General features: G+C 39.3%; 1 protein-coding gene across 1 annotated transcript in view; it reads right to left on the bottom strand.

Moving 5' to 3' along the window:
• Nucleotides 1-10,034: 10,034 nt before the first annotated feature.
• Nucleotides 10,035-17,557, bottom strand: part of pcgf3 (polycomb group ring finger 3) — a 50,799-nt gene continuing 43,276 nt past the window's right edge. The window contains exons 9-10 of the mRNA XM_084469969.1: nt 17,031-17,111; nt 10,035-15,178 (exon numbers count right to left, since the gene is read on the bottom strand). Of these exons, the coding sequence (XP_084326095.1) occupies nt 15,131-15,178; nt 17,031-17,111 (129 nt within the window). The 3' untranslated portion in view covers nt 10,035-15,130. The remainder of the gene's footprint in view (nt 15,179-17,030; nt 17,112-17,557) is intronic.

Below are 17,557 nucleotides of genomic sequence, written 5' to 3'. Positions count from 1 at the left end.
ACTAGTTCAAAGGATTCTCTAAAGTGAATGAAGGTGAAACACCAACATTGAGTGATAAATCACGAGAAGATGAATCAGAAAAGTTAATGATGTATCTTATGAATCTAATGACCGATGGTTCCACTTCACAGCAGACTAATTTGGGACAAAGTTCACCAAACAAAAAGGAATCTTAACCAGAAAAAAGTATATTGTACAATATTATTCTACCCTTGTTTACAATAAGGGTAGAATAATGAACCATTAAATAAAATTAGTTAATGGAGTAATAATCATTATCTAACAGTTAACTACTACTTTTGCGTCATTTGTCAGAATCCTTCACTCACACACAATGCAAAACAACAATGTCGCAAACAGTTTTCAATGTATACGTCTGCGCAACCTCTGGATAATAAACCGCAAAAGCCACCCATCCAATGTTTTGGATACTATTGAAGTGTAAAAAACATTTCAAAAGTATAGAAGTTACACGATTGTAATGTTTATTGGAATCAAAATGTTAGCTAGGTTAGCTGAAGCATGCAACTAAAAGTTGAATTCCCTAAATTAACTTTATCAGTGACCCGCAACATCTATGTGGACGTTGCGTTGCAGTTGCGCCTTATATTTGAGAGACAAGATACAAGACAGGGCTCTGCAACCTTATGTAGTGAGGTCTCGTTGACATTGCAGATACCTGTTTGTGCTGCTTGCATTCTGCTGTTGCCTGAGCAGGTATAGGACTCTAAATGAGTGTACTAATTTAATTTAAATTAGTGTACTAATTTAGAGTGCTAATTAATGCCATGAATTAATAAAAAAAATAATTGCCTAATTGCCTTTGGGCAGGCTGACTATATCTTTTCTATATTTGTGAAATTTTCCTTTTTTAATCAATTTACAGGACCCAAAATGAGTCGTGGTCCAGCTGTAGAAGTGGTTTCAGGTTAGAGTTAGGTCCCGCTTTTTTCCAGAGACCCACAATTTTCACAGAGCAATCCCAAGATGCACCCTGGTTGAAGGTTGAGTTTCGATCTCTTGTCAACAAATTTAGATTAATTTCTAGCAACAGCTTGTGTTTCCAATGTGCTTTTCACACACTCAATAATGTGGTTGATAATATAGATAATTCAGATAGATTCCACTTTCAATCTTTAGAAATTAAACAACTTTTAATCTGGTTCTCTATTGCTTATTCCTATAAATATGCAGCTTGCCATGATCATTGCACTCAACAGAAATAGTGAATACACACGAGCATGAATAAAAACTTCTCACATATGAGTAGGTCATTGCCTCGGCGGCACTTGGGTAGTCGCTGTTCTGTCTTGCGTATCTTAGAATATCTTTCCTAGCCAGTGGAACCCAGTTTACGACAAAAGCAGAACAATTTACGGAAGCTCAGTTGCCACACCTAACGTTGTTATGGCGAGTGAGCTGTGGTTTGGAGCAGAGCTATTGTTTGGAGTAAAAGCCGGCTAAATCATTTATCTTTAAAATAGTAAATTACTGAAGACTTACATTGTGTACATTAATGTTCCTCATCACAGCGTACCGCTCCAATCACAGGAACCTAGAATCAATATGTTTGGAGGTTGTTCCGAATATTGTGTTCATATAACATGTTCATGTATTAAATACAGGAAATATACGTGCATGTTCTAGAAAATGAATTAATGGCCATAGGTCGTATCAGGGATTCTGATCAAAAATGTAGCTCATTGCTCCTCATGTTTGAAAGAAATGTTGTTCAATCAAATGTCATTAAGATTATTTCTTAAACAGAATATAGCTTACCCCAATTATAGTTCCTCAAACCCCCAAAATAAGCAACAAAAAAAAAAGCACCATGAGCAGGTGACTAACTAAACATCATTAACAATCACTGAATGAAGATTATGACAATAAAAGGCACATTTATCACTAAATTGTTATCAAAACCCATTTTAATGTAGAATCTATATCAACATTGCATTTTCTCTTGAGAATATGTCCGACATCTTATTTGTTTTTGCAGACAGAAACTAATTTACATTTAGGGCATTTAGCAGACGTTTTTATCCAAAGCGACTTACAACGGTTAATACACACCGACGGCGGAGTCAACCATGCAAGGTGGCAGCCAGCTCGTCAGGAGCAGTTAGGGTTAAGTGTCTTGCTCAGGGACACATCGACGCCAGGAGGAGCTGGGGATCGAACTAGCAACCTTCCGGTTACAACAACCTGCTCTACCTCCTGAGCTAAGCCGACACTCAGCAGTCATGTGACATGGATGCAGGCCCATTGAAAAGAATAGGCAAAAAAAAACGTAGGCATGTCAAGTCTGAGAAACACTCCCATGCAAAATGCATGGGTTCACATTTCGTTCTGCATAGCACAAGAAAAGTTGGACAATCTGCTCTGGGACACGATTCAATAGATACACTTTCGTGAGCATGAGCACGAAATTGTGTGATACTGGGTTGGGTGTAGATAGTCCCGTGACCAATGCAAAGTAATTTGTCCTGGGAATGAATGCCAATTTAAACCTTTCCCACACAACAAAAGTGTGTGTTCTTTCATTGAAACGAAAGAATCACCAATTTCAGGGGGCTAAGGGTTTTCTGAGTGAGTCATTGAGTACCACTGACACAATGTATTTTGGGTCCCGGGTGAAAAGGTTGAAGACCCCCGGCCTTAAATACTCCTAATCCTAACCCTCGTTTGTCTTTCATCTTAGCTACAACGCCACATCTCAACTGTTGGCCTTATCTAATGTGACCAATCCTGTTGATAAAGCTTAATTTACTGAACACAACAGTTCTATTATAGGGCCAGCTAAGACTGACTGTCAGACATACTCTGCGGTGGTGATCACGGTGGTGTAATTGTAAGTCTGCTGTGTGTTCCCCATTATTGTATAAGGATCCCGGTGGTACAAAGTGACAAAGAGATGGACCTGAGAGAAGCCTCGGATCACATAATTACAGTAATACAGGAAAACAAGACTGCAAGCATCAGCCAGCCATGAGACAAAGCAGAGGTTATCTTTAGGAACGTTTGATGGTTGCTCTAAAGTTTGTTGGTCGGTTAGTGAATCGGTTGGTTGTTTATGTAGCTAATCAGTTGGTTGTTCAGTTAGTTGAATCGTTTATTAATTAGTTTGTTGGTTTGTTCAGTTTATTGTTTGTTTTTTGTTGGTTGGTTTGTGGTGGCCCTTTCTGTCAGAGATTGAGAGATAGAGGTAGAGAGAGAGGTAGAGGGGTGACAAATAGGATGATAGAGACAAGGTAGAGAGAGAGATTTAAAAAAATACAAATAAAAATAAAGATTACGATAAACTGATACAAAACAGGGCTTTACCCTGTTTTGTATCAGTTTATCGTAATCTTTTTTTTTTGGAGTTCTTAGTGAAGATGCTGGGATGGTAGCCGGAATGTTTTTAAATGTCAGACTTCATTCCTTCTAAACTTAATGTAAACAAAGATATTCACCCTCCCAACAGCCCAGGTGTGTTTGGTTATTCAGCATGATGTGTGTCTGATGCCCTGTTGCTATCATTCTGGCTCTGTATAATATTTTTGCACTTTTTTATGTTGTTCTTTTATGTCAACAAAAACTATACACATTAACTATACAAATTTGCACAAAGTATGCTTTCAGCTTTATGACTTAGGAGTCTGCAGTAGAACTGAACCCCACCCTGTCTCCCACAGCATTAATTCTGCTTGCCAGACTTCAGAAAATGGACATCAAACAGGAGTTGTATGAGTTTTTTCTGTCCAGTTGGAAGTGCAGGAATTCCAAAAAAGAGAAGATGGGTCCACCTCTATTTGACGGTTTGAGATCAGTTGCTATGCAACACTGGCAAAGCGAATGGTGTTTTTAGAGAAACGAATTAGGGTAAAAAAGAACATGGAATGAAAGTTTTGTTATTTCTTAGCTCACTTCCCTCTCCAAAAAAAGATGTTTAAATAACACAAATTGTATATTGTTTCTTATTTTACTTAAAAATATAATCACCTCATCTTTCTTTTATAACAAACTGAGAAGAAGTAGAAGTCAAAGCACTCTACTCACCTATACTGGATAGCACAAAATATACTGTATTAGTGCTACATATACTGTATAGTATTACATTACACTGGTTTGTACAACCTACTGTATATGGTCTCGTAAACACTGTATAGTATACAACCTATACAGAGTTTACACTGTCAGGGTCATAGGTCGCCTGATAGCTTTGCCAGCTGTGTTTAGTCTAAAAACAATATCATCTCTACAGATGACATTAACGGCACAACCACAAAACCAATCCAATCACAAATCATTCACAACTTTATCTATGAGAAAGCCCTTGATTAAAATAAATAGTAGTATATTGTTTATTGGATGCAAAGCGTCAACCTCAGAGATGTGAATGCCTCTAAGTGTGAATGCCCCAGGTGCTAGAGACAGACTTTGCCATCTCTAAATAGTGACGTGCTTCCGTCTGCAGGGACACTCTGATAGAAATCTAAATTCTCTCTAACGTGCCACACTTCACTCTACATCGCTTCATATATCTATCTGGCAGACGTTTTTTTAAAGTGCCAATGCAAGGGAGCCAAGCCAAACCCTGGAGGAGGAGGGGGAGGAGGAGGAAGCGGGGAGATGAAGGAGGACGAAAGATGGAGGAGTGATGGAGGAGGAAGAGGGATGGGGGAGGAGAAGGAAAAATGGTGGAGATAGCGGAGAGGAGTAGAAATGTAGGAGAGGAGAGATGGAGGAATCCAGGAGAAATGGAGGAGAAGAGGAAGAGGAGGTGGCTTGATTGAGATGGCAGAGGGGGCTCTCATTATATCAAAGAAGGAGTGGGGAGGAACTGTTGCTCGCAAGCTTTTAGTTTCCATGCACCAGGAAGCACACAGGAAGACACATCGAGTCTTAGAGAGAAGGAAGGAATATCATCAACAACAACAACAACAACAGGAAGCCAACAAGTCAACTCAATGAATGAATGATCCTGAATCAATCCATGATCATTTTGTTTGGATTGAATTACTATCCTATGGAATTCACTGTTGTTGTAAATACTAAATATTAGGCGTGAATATTGAACATAGTGCAAGTGTTATGTCTGCCAACTTGAATTTGAACTTTAAGTCGTCGCCCCCCCCCCCCCCCCCCCCCTCAAACGCAGACACACACACAAAGCAACACTGTCCATCTCAAAAACCCACTTTCAATAGACGTGAAAGTGAGTGAAGAATATGAAGAATATGTCTCGGTCAAATGCCAATGGGAAATAACATGGGGTTTATGAATGATCGTACATAACAAACTCTGTAGGTGGCGAAGAACTAGATCTAGTTTCGACTTGGTTTTTGGATTGTCGGTGCCGTTAAAGTAGTAAACGATTATTAATGTTACTTTAACGGCACCAACACCCAAAAACCCAGTCGAAATTGATGGAAAAAGTGTGTAGTTCAAAACGTGACGTAGCTTTTACTTCTCCGCCACCTACAGAGTTTGTTATGTACGATCATTCATAAACCCCATGTTATTTCCCATTGGCATTTGACCGAGGGAACTTATTCTTCAGAGTTCTATCCCACTGTGTTTGGAGGAAATAAACTGACATGATAAGAAACATCTTCACTGGTTACCGCTTACTCTTTTTTTATTTTGTTTTTATTTCCCCAGGCCAGTCTTGGATCGATACACAAGCAGCTAAGAGCATCCTGAAAACGTACCGTGAAATCTTTGTATATGCCTTCTTGACTTGTTATATAACTTTGCTTTAGTTATTCTACAGTTAATTAGTAAATGTTAATATTTACATACACCATAGTGTATATAGTGTGTGTTCATAGTTCATAGTGTGTACATTTGGATTTTCTTGAATGCTTTTCTGAGTGCAATTTCTACCAATTCTGCTCAGACAAGTGCATATTAAAGCCTGACATGAACGCGCACATGCTTAACCATGGAACCTGAGTGGTGCATGTGAGGTTGGCTAGAGCCTCCGACAGCCGTCTCCTGATACAGCCCTCATGGAGACATTTGATTAGAAAGGAAGAGGAATGATGAATCCTGTCTAGCTGTCCAATCAGCATACCAAGCCACAGACATGTGATCAATCACTCCGTTCAGCTGATCAGTGTTCAAGAACATTTAGAGCATAACTGGCTTAACTTAATTTTGTACAGAAACGTTTTAATGTAATTGTGTACATACATTAGTGTGTGAAACCACATTTTTTCTGTGTATAATGTAGAGACATGAGGTTTTTCAAATGTACGTTCAACCTACTGCAGTGGATACGTCATGTATGTTTATAAATCAATCAATACCCAATCATTTCATAAAACTGATGGAACCTGCTGGGATTTAGCGAGACTTTAGTGGGTTTTTTTGTGTTTTTTTTTTGTATCATCATTGCAACAGGATAACAGACGTTATTCATTGCTGATCTTAGCTTAGTGTGTAACCACTAAGACAGACCACCGGTGGCTAGCACATAAAGTCCTTGGGAGCACACCGTTTGGCACAGCATCAACCCAATCCCAGCTGATGCAATCTGACACCGAGGAGATTGTCTTCCATCAGGCTCTGATACTTCACCGGACTCCACAGCCAATCGGAAGCTAGCTCTCATGAAGATAAAATGTCTATTGTTGCCAGGCGGAAACAATCAAAGAGCTTGAGAGTAGCGGGGAGCATCCAGGTAAGATTTACCAAGCTGGAGAGACAGAAAGAGAGACAGAAAGAGAGGGCGTCATCGAGACAAAGGGAGAAGGGTGGTGGGAGAGACAAAGGAGAGAGCGAGAAAGGGAGGGAGGGGAGGGGAGAGGCAGAGCAAAAGTGAGAGAGATAGGGAGAGAGAGGAGTGGAGAAAGAAAGAAATGAAGGGAGAGAGAGAGAAGGCGAGATAGTTAGACAGAGAGCGTGAGAGAAAGCAAAAGAGGGTGAGAGAGCGAGAGTGATGCAGGTCGATGAGTTGTTAGGCAGAACGGATCGATAGTCTCTACCAGAGCTGAACCCAAACATTGAGGTCTCTTTAACACAGAGGAACAATCTGCGGAGGGGGAGGGTCATCCGGAAGGAGCCCAGCTCCCTCACTCCCAAGGACTCCCCAATTCTCTTGCCAAACATACTGTTTGATCGGAATACAACATTCAATACTATTGAAGCAAGAGTGGAGACTTGACAGAGTGTGACTAGCACACGCTAGGTGCTTCATGCAGAGGTGCTTCATGCAAATGCTGCAGTCTTATTAGCAGTTAGCTAGTGCTCAGTTATTTAAGGCCACCAATACCTCAGGCTCTGGACCTTTTCAGCATTAAATAGAAAGAAATGCAGTAGAATTGTTATTGTTGTAACATGCCTGAACGAGCACACACACGCAGGCACACATAACCACATGAATAATAGATTATAATTATTATTAGTATTATAAGTATTACTGTATGCAATGATAATAATGTTTTGCTCTAGCATTTGCTAGCAGGCAGCGACTCTGGGGAATGGAATTGCCTTGCTTTATGGCACTTAAAAAGGACAAATACCCTGCACCCCTCACAACTATACAACAAGGTAATTAAACAAATGACCTTTCCTTTTGATAATCAATGTACATTTATTATTATTATTATTAAGTAAATATTTAAAAACATACATTTGATAAAGAGCAAATAAACACAAAGTAAATAAGAAAAATTGCTCAGATTCTTCAATGGGCTCAATGGGCTAATGTTAGCTACCGCTGGGCTAATGTCTCCAGGCCCGGAAGATAACCACAGAACCAACTCCAGAGTGGTTCCACTCTCCAGGGAGGTTGAACATGTTTAGTCCCCTGCTAAACAACACACTAGCACACTGCAAATTGGCACCACAATAAATGGATCTTTTCATTTTGGCACCAATATGGTGCGTGTGTGCATGAGGGTCTTTCGTGCAAGTTATCTTTTCAGCCATCTGTCAGAATATGTATGTAAGCATGTGACACATGTGCGTGCATGGATGTTTAAATATAGGTGTGTTTAGCCTGTGATTTAACAGATTCACAGATGGAAACATTAATCATAAACCTAACCATCTTTTTATTTCATTAATGGACTGCATTGACAGGTTTGAATTCTTCATTCCAAAAAAAGCAATCACGCACATGTTACTCAGGGCAACTGTAGTTGTGAGAGTTAAAACTGAAGGACACGTGTGTGCAACATGTGGGCATTCAGAAAGACATGTTAGCACTCAAACACCATCATCAAACTCTGAGCTTAGGGCTAAACTGAAAAACAAGCTGCATTTATGTTCATGTCTTATAGTACCAGGGACTTACGAGGAAAAGGTATCTCGTTGATGAACCAGACAACACAGCAGGGACAGACATCTGGTTTATTGGTCTCTAATCCGGTGCTTGCATTTAAGAGAGACATTGGATGTAGATCAGTCACTAATTTACACAGATCGATGGTTCTTTGGTAGTATACCCAATAATTAACACTTTACATTTTCCTAATCCTCCTGACATTGTCCCTTTGCTAGAACTTCCTTCCAAGCGTGAGAAATTAAATAAGAATAATAATTGCCCTCAAAAGGTTCTCAAAAGGTGGTGTAGTATTTTATTGTAAATGAATTCAGTCCAGACCAGACTACACCAGAAATCAATCTCAAGTGTGATCTGGAGCAATCTATAACTGATTAATTTGAGCATAAATTGTATGACACACCGGTTCACAGCAGAGTTATTTTCTTCTGTTCTGCTGCCTAAGAGTCCAATACACAGACAAACACACACGAGTGTTCACCATGGAATCGCAAGGAGAAGGGAATCGTGCTTTCTAGGTGACATGATGCCGAGTGGGTCTTCCAAGACCGTTTCATGATTATTAACTCTTAATCGTTTATCAGATGCGTTTATCCTATGCAACGTTGAATTTAGGTAAATGTCATTAAGCAGCAGGTGGTTTCTGGCATCTTGCTCAAGATGTGTTAACTTTTTTCTATTTACAGATATGGTTAGGGTTAGCCCTAACCGTAACCTTGTCTAAACATTACAAAACAAACCTGACAGTCAGGGTCATGCGGTAAATGATAGAATTGTAAAGCTCTGGGAATATGCAGTGTAAAAAACAGAAACAAACACACACACACGTTTTTGTGAGTATGTGAGTGACTGTCTTTTTCTGCAGGTAGGCAGGAAACAAGTGTTGTCATTTTGTGAAAAGAGGAAACACAGCAGGACTCCAAATTCTTCTGGCTTACATCATCCTTCCCATAATTAATGAGCCTTGTGATGGAAAATGTTGGCATGTTCTGGCTCATTTCATATCATATTCCCCTCCATCCTTTACACCCAGCACCACCCTTAAGGGGTGTGTTCACACAGACAATATGGTAAGTTTGTGACCAAATCAAGACGCCACATCGGGGGTCTGTTCATCTGGGATCCAGCAGTCCTATGTTATTGCAGAACCTATTATCCAGCTGATGGCAGTAGTTCTGCCACAACAGACACTGGAGGGGGGAGGGGGAGCCAACTCTCCAGTATTGTGAATTAGGACTGCCGTACCACTTTAAATGCTCAGTGTTACATATTTGGTGTAAGTAAACTTGTAAGTAAAATTGTGTCTAGCTCTATATATTTCATGACAAACCGGTTGCAAGACCTGCAGAAATCAGCACGAATTCAGCAGCCTATACAAACACTTAAATGTCAATTTCCAGATGAACACAGACTCCTTTTGTATAGGGTGTTGTGGTGTTATGCAGTTTCTGAACGTTGTGACCAGTACGGAGCCAACTGCTGCTGTGAATAATTTCATAAGATAACAAGAAAATTAACAATTCCCTACTAATATGTATCCATTCGACAAAGCATGTTAATACTGCCACCGCAGAAATCACCTTTGTTACTCCATTTTTGACCAAGCAAAGTGTTGAAAGTACACACCAACTTGTCTGACAAACATGAAACAGCAGTGCACTGATAACATTTTAAAAAAGGCATTTATTGATGAAATACACACTTAGGTTTTGACAAAAGCCTACGTAATTTTTCTACGTAAGAAATTCAAACCCCGGTCTCGACCCCAAACTCCTTGACTTATATGTGGCAATGAAAAAAACATTTCATTACATGTGCAATAAATAACATTCATAAAAAAAAGGCGGGAAAGGAAAATGGACACCTGAATAAGTGCCTGCATTCACCAAGAAAAATAAACAACAAAAACAAGAAACAAACAAAGTCTGAAAGGAAAATCTGTCATAAGAACCCGAAAGAAGAGACGGAAAGCGTAGAAAAGTCCAGTCGTTTTGTGTTTGCGATGCATTAGTGTAAATTCTGAGATTCCCTGGTTGCCTAACAGAAGGCAGGGTGTGTGACCTGAGGAATCGACTGGAAATAAAACAACAGTTTGAGCTGTACAGTGAAATCAGGAACTGTCTGAGAAACACATATTGCACATTATTCAAAATAAAATCTTTGTAAATACAAATGAACTTTGCCAGATTGAAGAGATGTATTTTGTGTTTCACTTTTCCTTCGATTCAAATATTAGCAAACCTGTTGTGTGGTTGTTACACTGACAAATGTTGAGTAGATGTGAGCACAAACAAGAAAAATAACATGAATGTTTTTTGTTATAAATTCCAAAATTTCAAAAGAACATGTGCATGAGTACAGTAGCCCGTTTCAAAATAGAATTGAGATTGATGGAGAGAATAAAGTATACAACAAAATAAACATGTGGGAAAGAAATATGTTTTTAAACAAAACACAAGCTTGTAATATTTTACAGCTTCAATAAATAATACTAAAGTGGACACATTTACAGAAGTCGTTTGTTATGGCTCATGGGGGCGTGCCAAAATAAAGATCACTGGGGAGGGGAGCAAATCAGTCTCAAAACACTAAAGCATAGATTAGTGTAGCACATCACTTACAGCTCTCCTCTCTACAGAGAACATGTGTCCCGAATGCTAACATTGCCTAAAGGCTAGCCTGCAACACAGTGTCTCGCGAAAGCCAACAGTGATGTTGTGTATTGCAGAGTAGTGCAGATTGTTTAAAGAGCAAGCTTCAAGATGGACTTCTGGAGTTTTAGTGCCGTCGTACTATCAAGCTGACCTCTGCTAACCCACATTTCTGTTTTCTATTTAATCCTCGCCACACACACACACACACACACACACACACACACACACACACACACACACACACACACACACACACACACACACACACACACACACACACACACACACACACACACACACACACACACACACGTTCAGATAACTGCGTGTGCAGCAGCCCGTGAAGCCCGCATGCCACTGCCTTTCTACTTAAAATGCTGTGACCTAGTGCCTACAGGAACTACCGGTACTTGAACACACACCTTCAAAGCACCCGTACTGTTCAAGACCACTTAGTTGGGTTCCACAATGCATTTAAATAAAACACCTGTGCAGTACCTGTGTTTTATGTAATTACTCACTGTTCACAAAGAAAGGGAAGACTCACATTTTCTCTCCCTGAATATATTTTACTAGAGTATTTAGAAAAGTGTCAGGTCAGAAGATGTTAGCACCACAGTTGAGCACCATGGGAAAGGAACAGACGAGAATCTCCACCCAGACGCCCAGCTTTAAGATCACCGTGGCAACGCCCCCGAAAAACACGACTCTTAAAACGCATTAAAAAAAAAGATAAACATGACTTAAAAAAAAGTTACCTGAATATGCAAACACTCCGGCGTCATGCCAACACATAACGTGACTGTTGGGGATGTTAGTGAGTAAGGGTAGCATCTCAGCGGCTGCAGGGGGGCAATTGTGTGTTCAGATGTATTCTGAACAAAAACCCCAATGTTTGACAGTGATGCTGTGTGATGTTTATGTACCAAACTTTTTAATGCATCGTGGTCTTCTGCAGTCCTTTGGTAAATATGTTATGCCTAAGGTCTTAAATTAGAAGGACCCGATCAAACCATGTCAAACCATGGCATGGCTTAGACAAGGGTTAGAGGAATTTAACATTGAGAGATATTTTGGGTTGGTCGGATTATTCTCCAGCGCTGTAGGGATGTGGGAGGATTTTCCAGTAAATTATTCTGTATGCCGTCCCAAGACCCAAGGACGCGGTGGTACTAACCCCTCTGGGACCCACTTTGTAGGTTAAGATGCTGCCAAAATGAACGCAATGAGAATAGGGAACAGGACAATAAAGGGTTGTCATGGGAACTATGTGAATCTACCATGAGATTGCATTATTGTCATTAGATGGGCTAGGGATGGGATGGGTTTTAACTGTGTTACCAACACATTTCCTGCTAATTTAGAATTGGACCTAGGAACCTAGGATGAGATTATATGCAAGCCGGGATCTCAAGATAACCAAATAATAATAATAATAATAAACAATAATTAATAATTATGGTTATGGTTATTATTCTTCTGAAAATATTACAATCAAAAACAAAAGGCGTTTTGGTCAAGCTGATCATGACAAAAATCACAAAGTATTTGATCGGGTTTTCACACATTTTTCTTTCATAAAAATAAAACAGTCGATAATGTTCCATAGTCTTCCTGTAATAGATTCTGTTGTGTCTCAGGAGAGTTAATACACCGTTAGCACCTGAAACATATCAAACAACTTATTTCACCTCACAGAAGCACCTCAAACAAAGAACAAACACAGTGAATCGATGGAGAAAGTGGGCTTTTCCACAACACGTTGGTTGCCTTGGTGACCGAGGCAAAACTTTCCATTCCCACTCAAATCAAACATGTAGCTTGTTTTAGAAGGGAAAAGGAATGAAACCTCTACCGAAACAATACATTGGTTGAAACGACAATAAGACCATCTGAATAACCAGGGTTAAGGGTGGAGAGGACCTCATAGGGAAAAGGAAGGTGATAACCACATTACGGGATAGGGTGTCGGTGATCACAGTAGTGAATAGGGAGGGGATGACCACATTATGGGATAGGTTGTGGGTCGATGGTGATCACATTACTGAATAGGGTGGGGATGACCACATTACGGGATAGGGTGATGGGGATCACAGTAGTGATTAGGGTGGTGATGACCCCATTATGGCATAGGGTGGTGGGTGGTGGTGATCAGAGTAGTGAATAGGGTGGTGATGACCACATTAGGGGATAGGGCGTTAGTTATCACAATTGGGAATTGCTATGTGGTAACCAGATTAAGGGATAGGGTGGTGGGTGGTTGTGATCATAGAAGGGAATTGGGTGGAGTTGACCACATTATGGGATAGGGTGGGGGATAGTGATACTTCCAGTTGTGAATGAGAAAGGGATGATCGGAGGGTGGTTAAGATCATAGCAAGGAAAAGGGTGGGAATGGCCATAGTATAACACAAGTTAAAATGGCCAGCAAAGTGTTGGTTATCAGAGAAGTGGGGTTGAAACAGGGTGGAAATGACTCAGAAAGCTCAAGATCTGCTTCAATGGCTTTGCTGAGGTCACAGTTAATGTCAGACAGTTGTGGACTCTTTCAAGGGTATTACATACACGCATGAGCACCAAATGGCAAAATAGCCGTAATTTTTTTATACAATTGTGTATCAAAACTATTTGAAAATGACTCGGTCCCCTGTGGAACATCTGATTTTGTTCATAAATTTTGAAGAGTTATTTGTAAATTACCTTGAATCATATTTTCACATTAACACCTTATATGCTGGTATTCCCAATAAATATTTTTTTGACTTAAATTTGCAATGAAGGAAGTTGGTAGACGGAACCAGTTTCTGTCGCGATAAGACCAGTATGTTCTAGAAGAGGCAAGCTAATAATAAGCTTCTAGCAATAGCGTCAGCTATATCTTCTGTGTCCCAGAGATGTTTTTGATTGTTTGACAGCAGATGGATGAGTTATTAAGACATGTACATTAATAAAATAATAATTTAAAAGAACTTGATTCCATGCTTCGACTAAGGCCCTGCCATTTGTCCAAGTGTTTTCCTGGGAGCTGTTTATGACTGTTTTATGCACTTTGTTAAAAATAAAAATAACAGCATGTTGAATGAAAAAGTATTTGAGTTGGGAGGGATGGATGACTGAATGTGGGGTACTGAAGGTTTGATTTCTGGTTCTAGCTGAAAACGGGACATAACAGCAATTTACCAAAATAAAAGCATACGTAGGCCCCGAATACACATAGAATGGAGGATTTGATATACATTTTTTGTGCCTTCTTCAGACAAAATAAAGATGTAGATTTATATATTCTGATACGGATAGTGGGTCTTTGTGAACCTATTTTTTTTAAAGCCAGACTACATACATGTGGCCCAACGTATAGATAGCACTTCTGGAATCCCATCTTTTAACAGTCTAAAGTCTCTCTCTCTCTCTTGCGCTCTTGTAATGACATTTTATGTACAATATCTATATATAGAACATAATTTACTACACAAAAAAAAGTCAGCCTATTCACAATTTGACAATCTGAAGAACCCAAAAGTAAATAAAAAGCAAATAAAATAAAAAATGAAAACAGACATGGTTTAATAAACAACTTAAGAAAAATTACATCTTGTGATATAACTTTATCGATGCTCTGATGTGACTAGTTATTTTGGGGGAAACCTACCTTGTATCAAAAACATCCTCCTTCCCTTCTCCTAAAAAATAAGAAATGGGTTACGCCCCCCAACCCCCTCACCGACATCTCGTTTGTTTGTTTGTTTGTGTGTAAACAGAGCACCAATATATTCACGGCTCCATGTATCTCGTCTGTACAAAAGTATAAATATATGCTCTCTCTCCAGCGGCAAGTTTTTTTTTTCCGTTCACATATCTAGGACATAGCGAACACACAATTCAACAAAAAAAACAAAAAAAAGTTTATCTTAGTTCCAGAAGCTTCCAGGAGAGCAGTGTGTGCTGGAGGTCGGCGTATTTTGTTAGTTTGTCGTGTTGACTCCTCCTCATTCAGCTCTAGTTCTGCTGGTGTGGATTTTCTCACCACGGTTGGTCTCTCTCTCCCCCCGCGGGTTTCATCGTCTCAGTACAAAAAGAAAAATGATCCCATCGGCGACACGCGTTAGCCAAAACAGTCTTACCCAGACCCCGCTGTCGAACAACAAAACAAAACACAGTAAAAAATACATCAGAAATCAAACCAAAGAGCCGGGAGTCCTGGCTACAGCAGGTCCATCTTCGGTCTGTAGTGGAGAAGGAGCGGAGATTTCTGGTGAGATAAATGGAAAAGGACTCAGCATGGCTCTGAAATGATCAATCCCATTATACCTTTTGTTTAGGGCATTATTGTCACATAAACAATTGGTTAATAAAGTGGGTCGGTCTCTCTCTCTGACTGTTATTACTGCAAAATAAACCCTGGCGTGGTGATGCAGCACCCTGACGCAAAGCAGAGGGGTCTACACAAATATAACAACATTTTCTGTATTAATTTTAAAAAGATTGTATCGCTTCTGCTAATTAAAAAATTGCCTGTTAGATTCAAAGTTTGGAAGTTTGCTTTTTGTATCCCCTGTCGCACGGAAGTGCCGATTCTGTCGATCAATCAAAGGACAGCGTGTAGCTCCACCATTTCGGCACCCTTTCAGATCGCATGCTACCCAAACGAAGGAGTACCAAAAAATAGGTACGGCTCAGCACCGCCGCCGAATAATAAAACCATATAGAACCGTATAGAACCAACCGTATAGAACCAATAGAACCGCACCGTACCACACCGAACCGTACCACACCACTCAGTGGAAATGAGGCATTACTGACCACCAATCAGAATCAAGTATTCATCAAAGCTTTATAATAACTTTTGAATTTTGACTAGGGCTGGGCAAGTTAACGCATTAATTACGTGTTAACGCAATCTTATTTTAACATGATTAATACAAATTGATGCATTAATGCACGTTCGCTCTTCTCTTTTTTTTTCACTTTGATTTTGAAAGGTTTTGCCCACAGAATGTCAACATTCATACCAGAAATATTTTTTTTACTTTACATTATTACACTTGCAGTAAGTGAAGCCTGTTTACAATTCCCAAATATGTGGCGCTACTTATTTAAATTTAACTACACTAGTAGTAACTGTTGGTTTACAATTGTACTAATTAACTGCCTGTTTACAATTCCCAAATCTGTGGCATTCCGTAAGTTTCATATTCAACCCACACTGAGTGAGTCAATAAAACTTCCTCAAGATCACTTGGTCTAGTGTTTACTTAGACATTTGGTATGAATGATAATGTGTCATTCCATTTGATAATCAAATTTAACTTAAATTGGAGTAGATTTAAAAAATAATTTTTAAAGTGATTAATCGCGAGTTAACTCACCAATACTATGATACTACTTTATTTGTCAGTAGGGCACTGAAATTCATTTTGCGTACTATTCAATTAATCGCGATTAAAACTTTTAATCATTGTCCAGCCCTAATTTTTACACACTTTACACCAATTTGTCTGTTAGCTTAAGTTGTCTGTTAGCTAAAAGATAATATATGAAGTTTGACACGACACCTGCTTATAAATGTCAATAAATATCTATACGCACACATCTACAGACAATGTAGCACAATCTGTTCATAAGACAAGTAAGTTAACACATTAGGAATTAACACACAAGGAATTTGTCTTGGTACACTGCTACAAAATGAAGAGTAAATTAGTATTTCGGTACATACAAAGCTCGAAGTGCAAACTTCAGCTCATGTTTGTAGTTCGGCCCAAAAGAGAAATAGAATTAAATTGTTTTTAACGGGGAAAAGAATACTAAGCAAAATGTCGAGGGGCTTTTCGCTCGCTTTAACGCATCGTACAGAACTCAAGTCTATTTCAAGTCTAGAGGCATGTAAATAAACACCAAATATTATAATTTGACATAGTAATGTCAAATCTATGACATAGTACAAAAAAATATATATATTCACTGTGAACATTTTACTGGAACCCCTTTCTTATGGTGTTAAACAGATCAATATTCCCATCACACTGGAGTGGCTAAGTGAATCACTGCGGTCTGGCTCTCGAGCGACAGATCAATGAATAAAATATTTGATCAATCAGTACCTTAAATCTCCATCTTGTCACAACAACAAATTTCAAAGTGTGGTCCTTGCCCAGGATCTCCTCATTGCATAAAATGTCCAGCTGCGAGGGACACAAAAACATCATTATTTAACCATTAGTTAGGTTCTGGATTCAGTCCCAAAAGTCCACAGTCTTCTTGAAGTCATCCTTGAGCAAGATACCCTTAAGTCCTACCTGCTCCTTAATGATATGTAAGAATATCCACAAATATCCAAAAATGCCTGCTAAATGACTTACATAGTAAATTAGTAACTTTATTAAGACATTTATAGTGTTGGGCATTTAGACATGTTAATTAAGTTGGATGAGGTTTAAGTAAGAAAGAGCAGAAAGAAAGAAAGAAAGAAAGATAGAGGGTCTAACAATACCTTGAGGTGAAGACACAGGGTGGATTAGAAAGGGGGAGAGAGGAATAAATAACAGAGGTCGATCAAAAGAGAATAAAGGAGACAGTGGTGGAAGAGAGGAACAAAAGAAGAAGTAAGAATGGTAGGCTCAGGAAGAGA

Source organism: Micromesistius poutassou, assembly GCF_964030765.1.
Source record: "Micromesistius poutassou genome assembly, chromosome: 6".
Lineage (NCBI taxonomy): Eukaryota > Metazoa > Chordata > Actinopteri > Gadiformes > Gadidae > Micromesistius > Micromesistius poutassou.
This window is presented reverse-complemented; position numbering and strand designations above follow the sequence as displayed.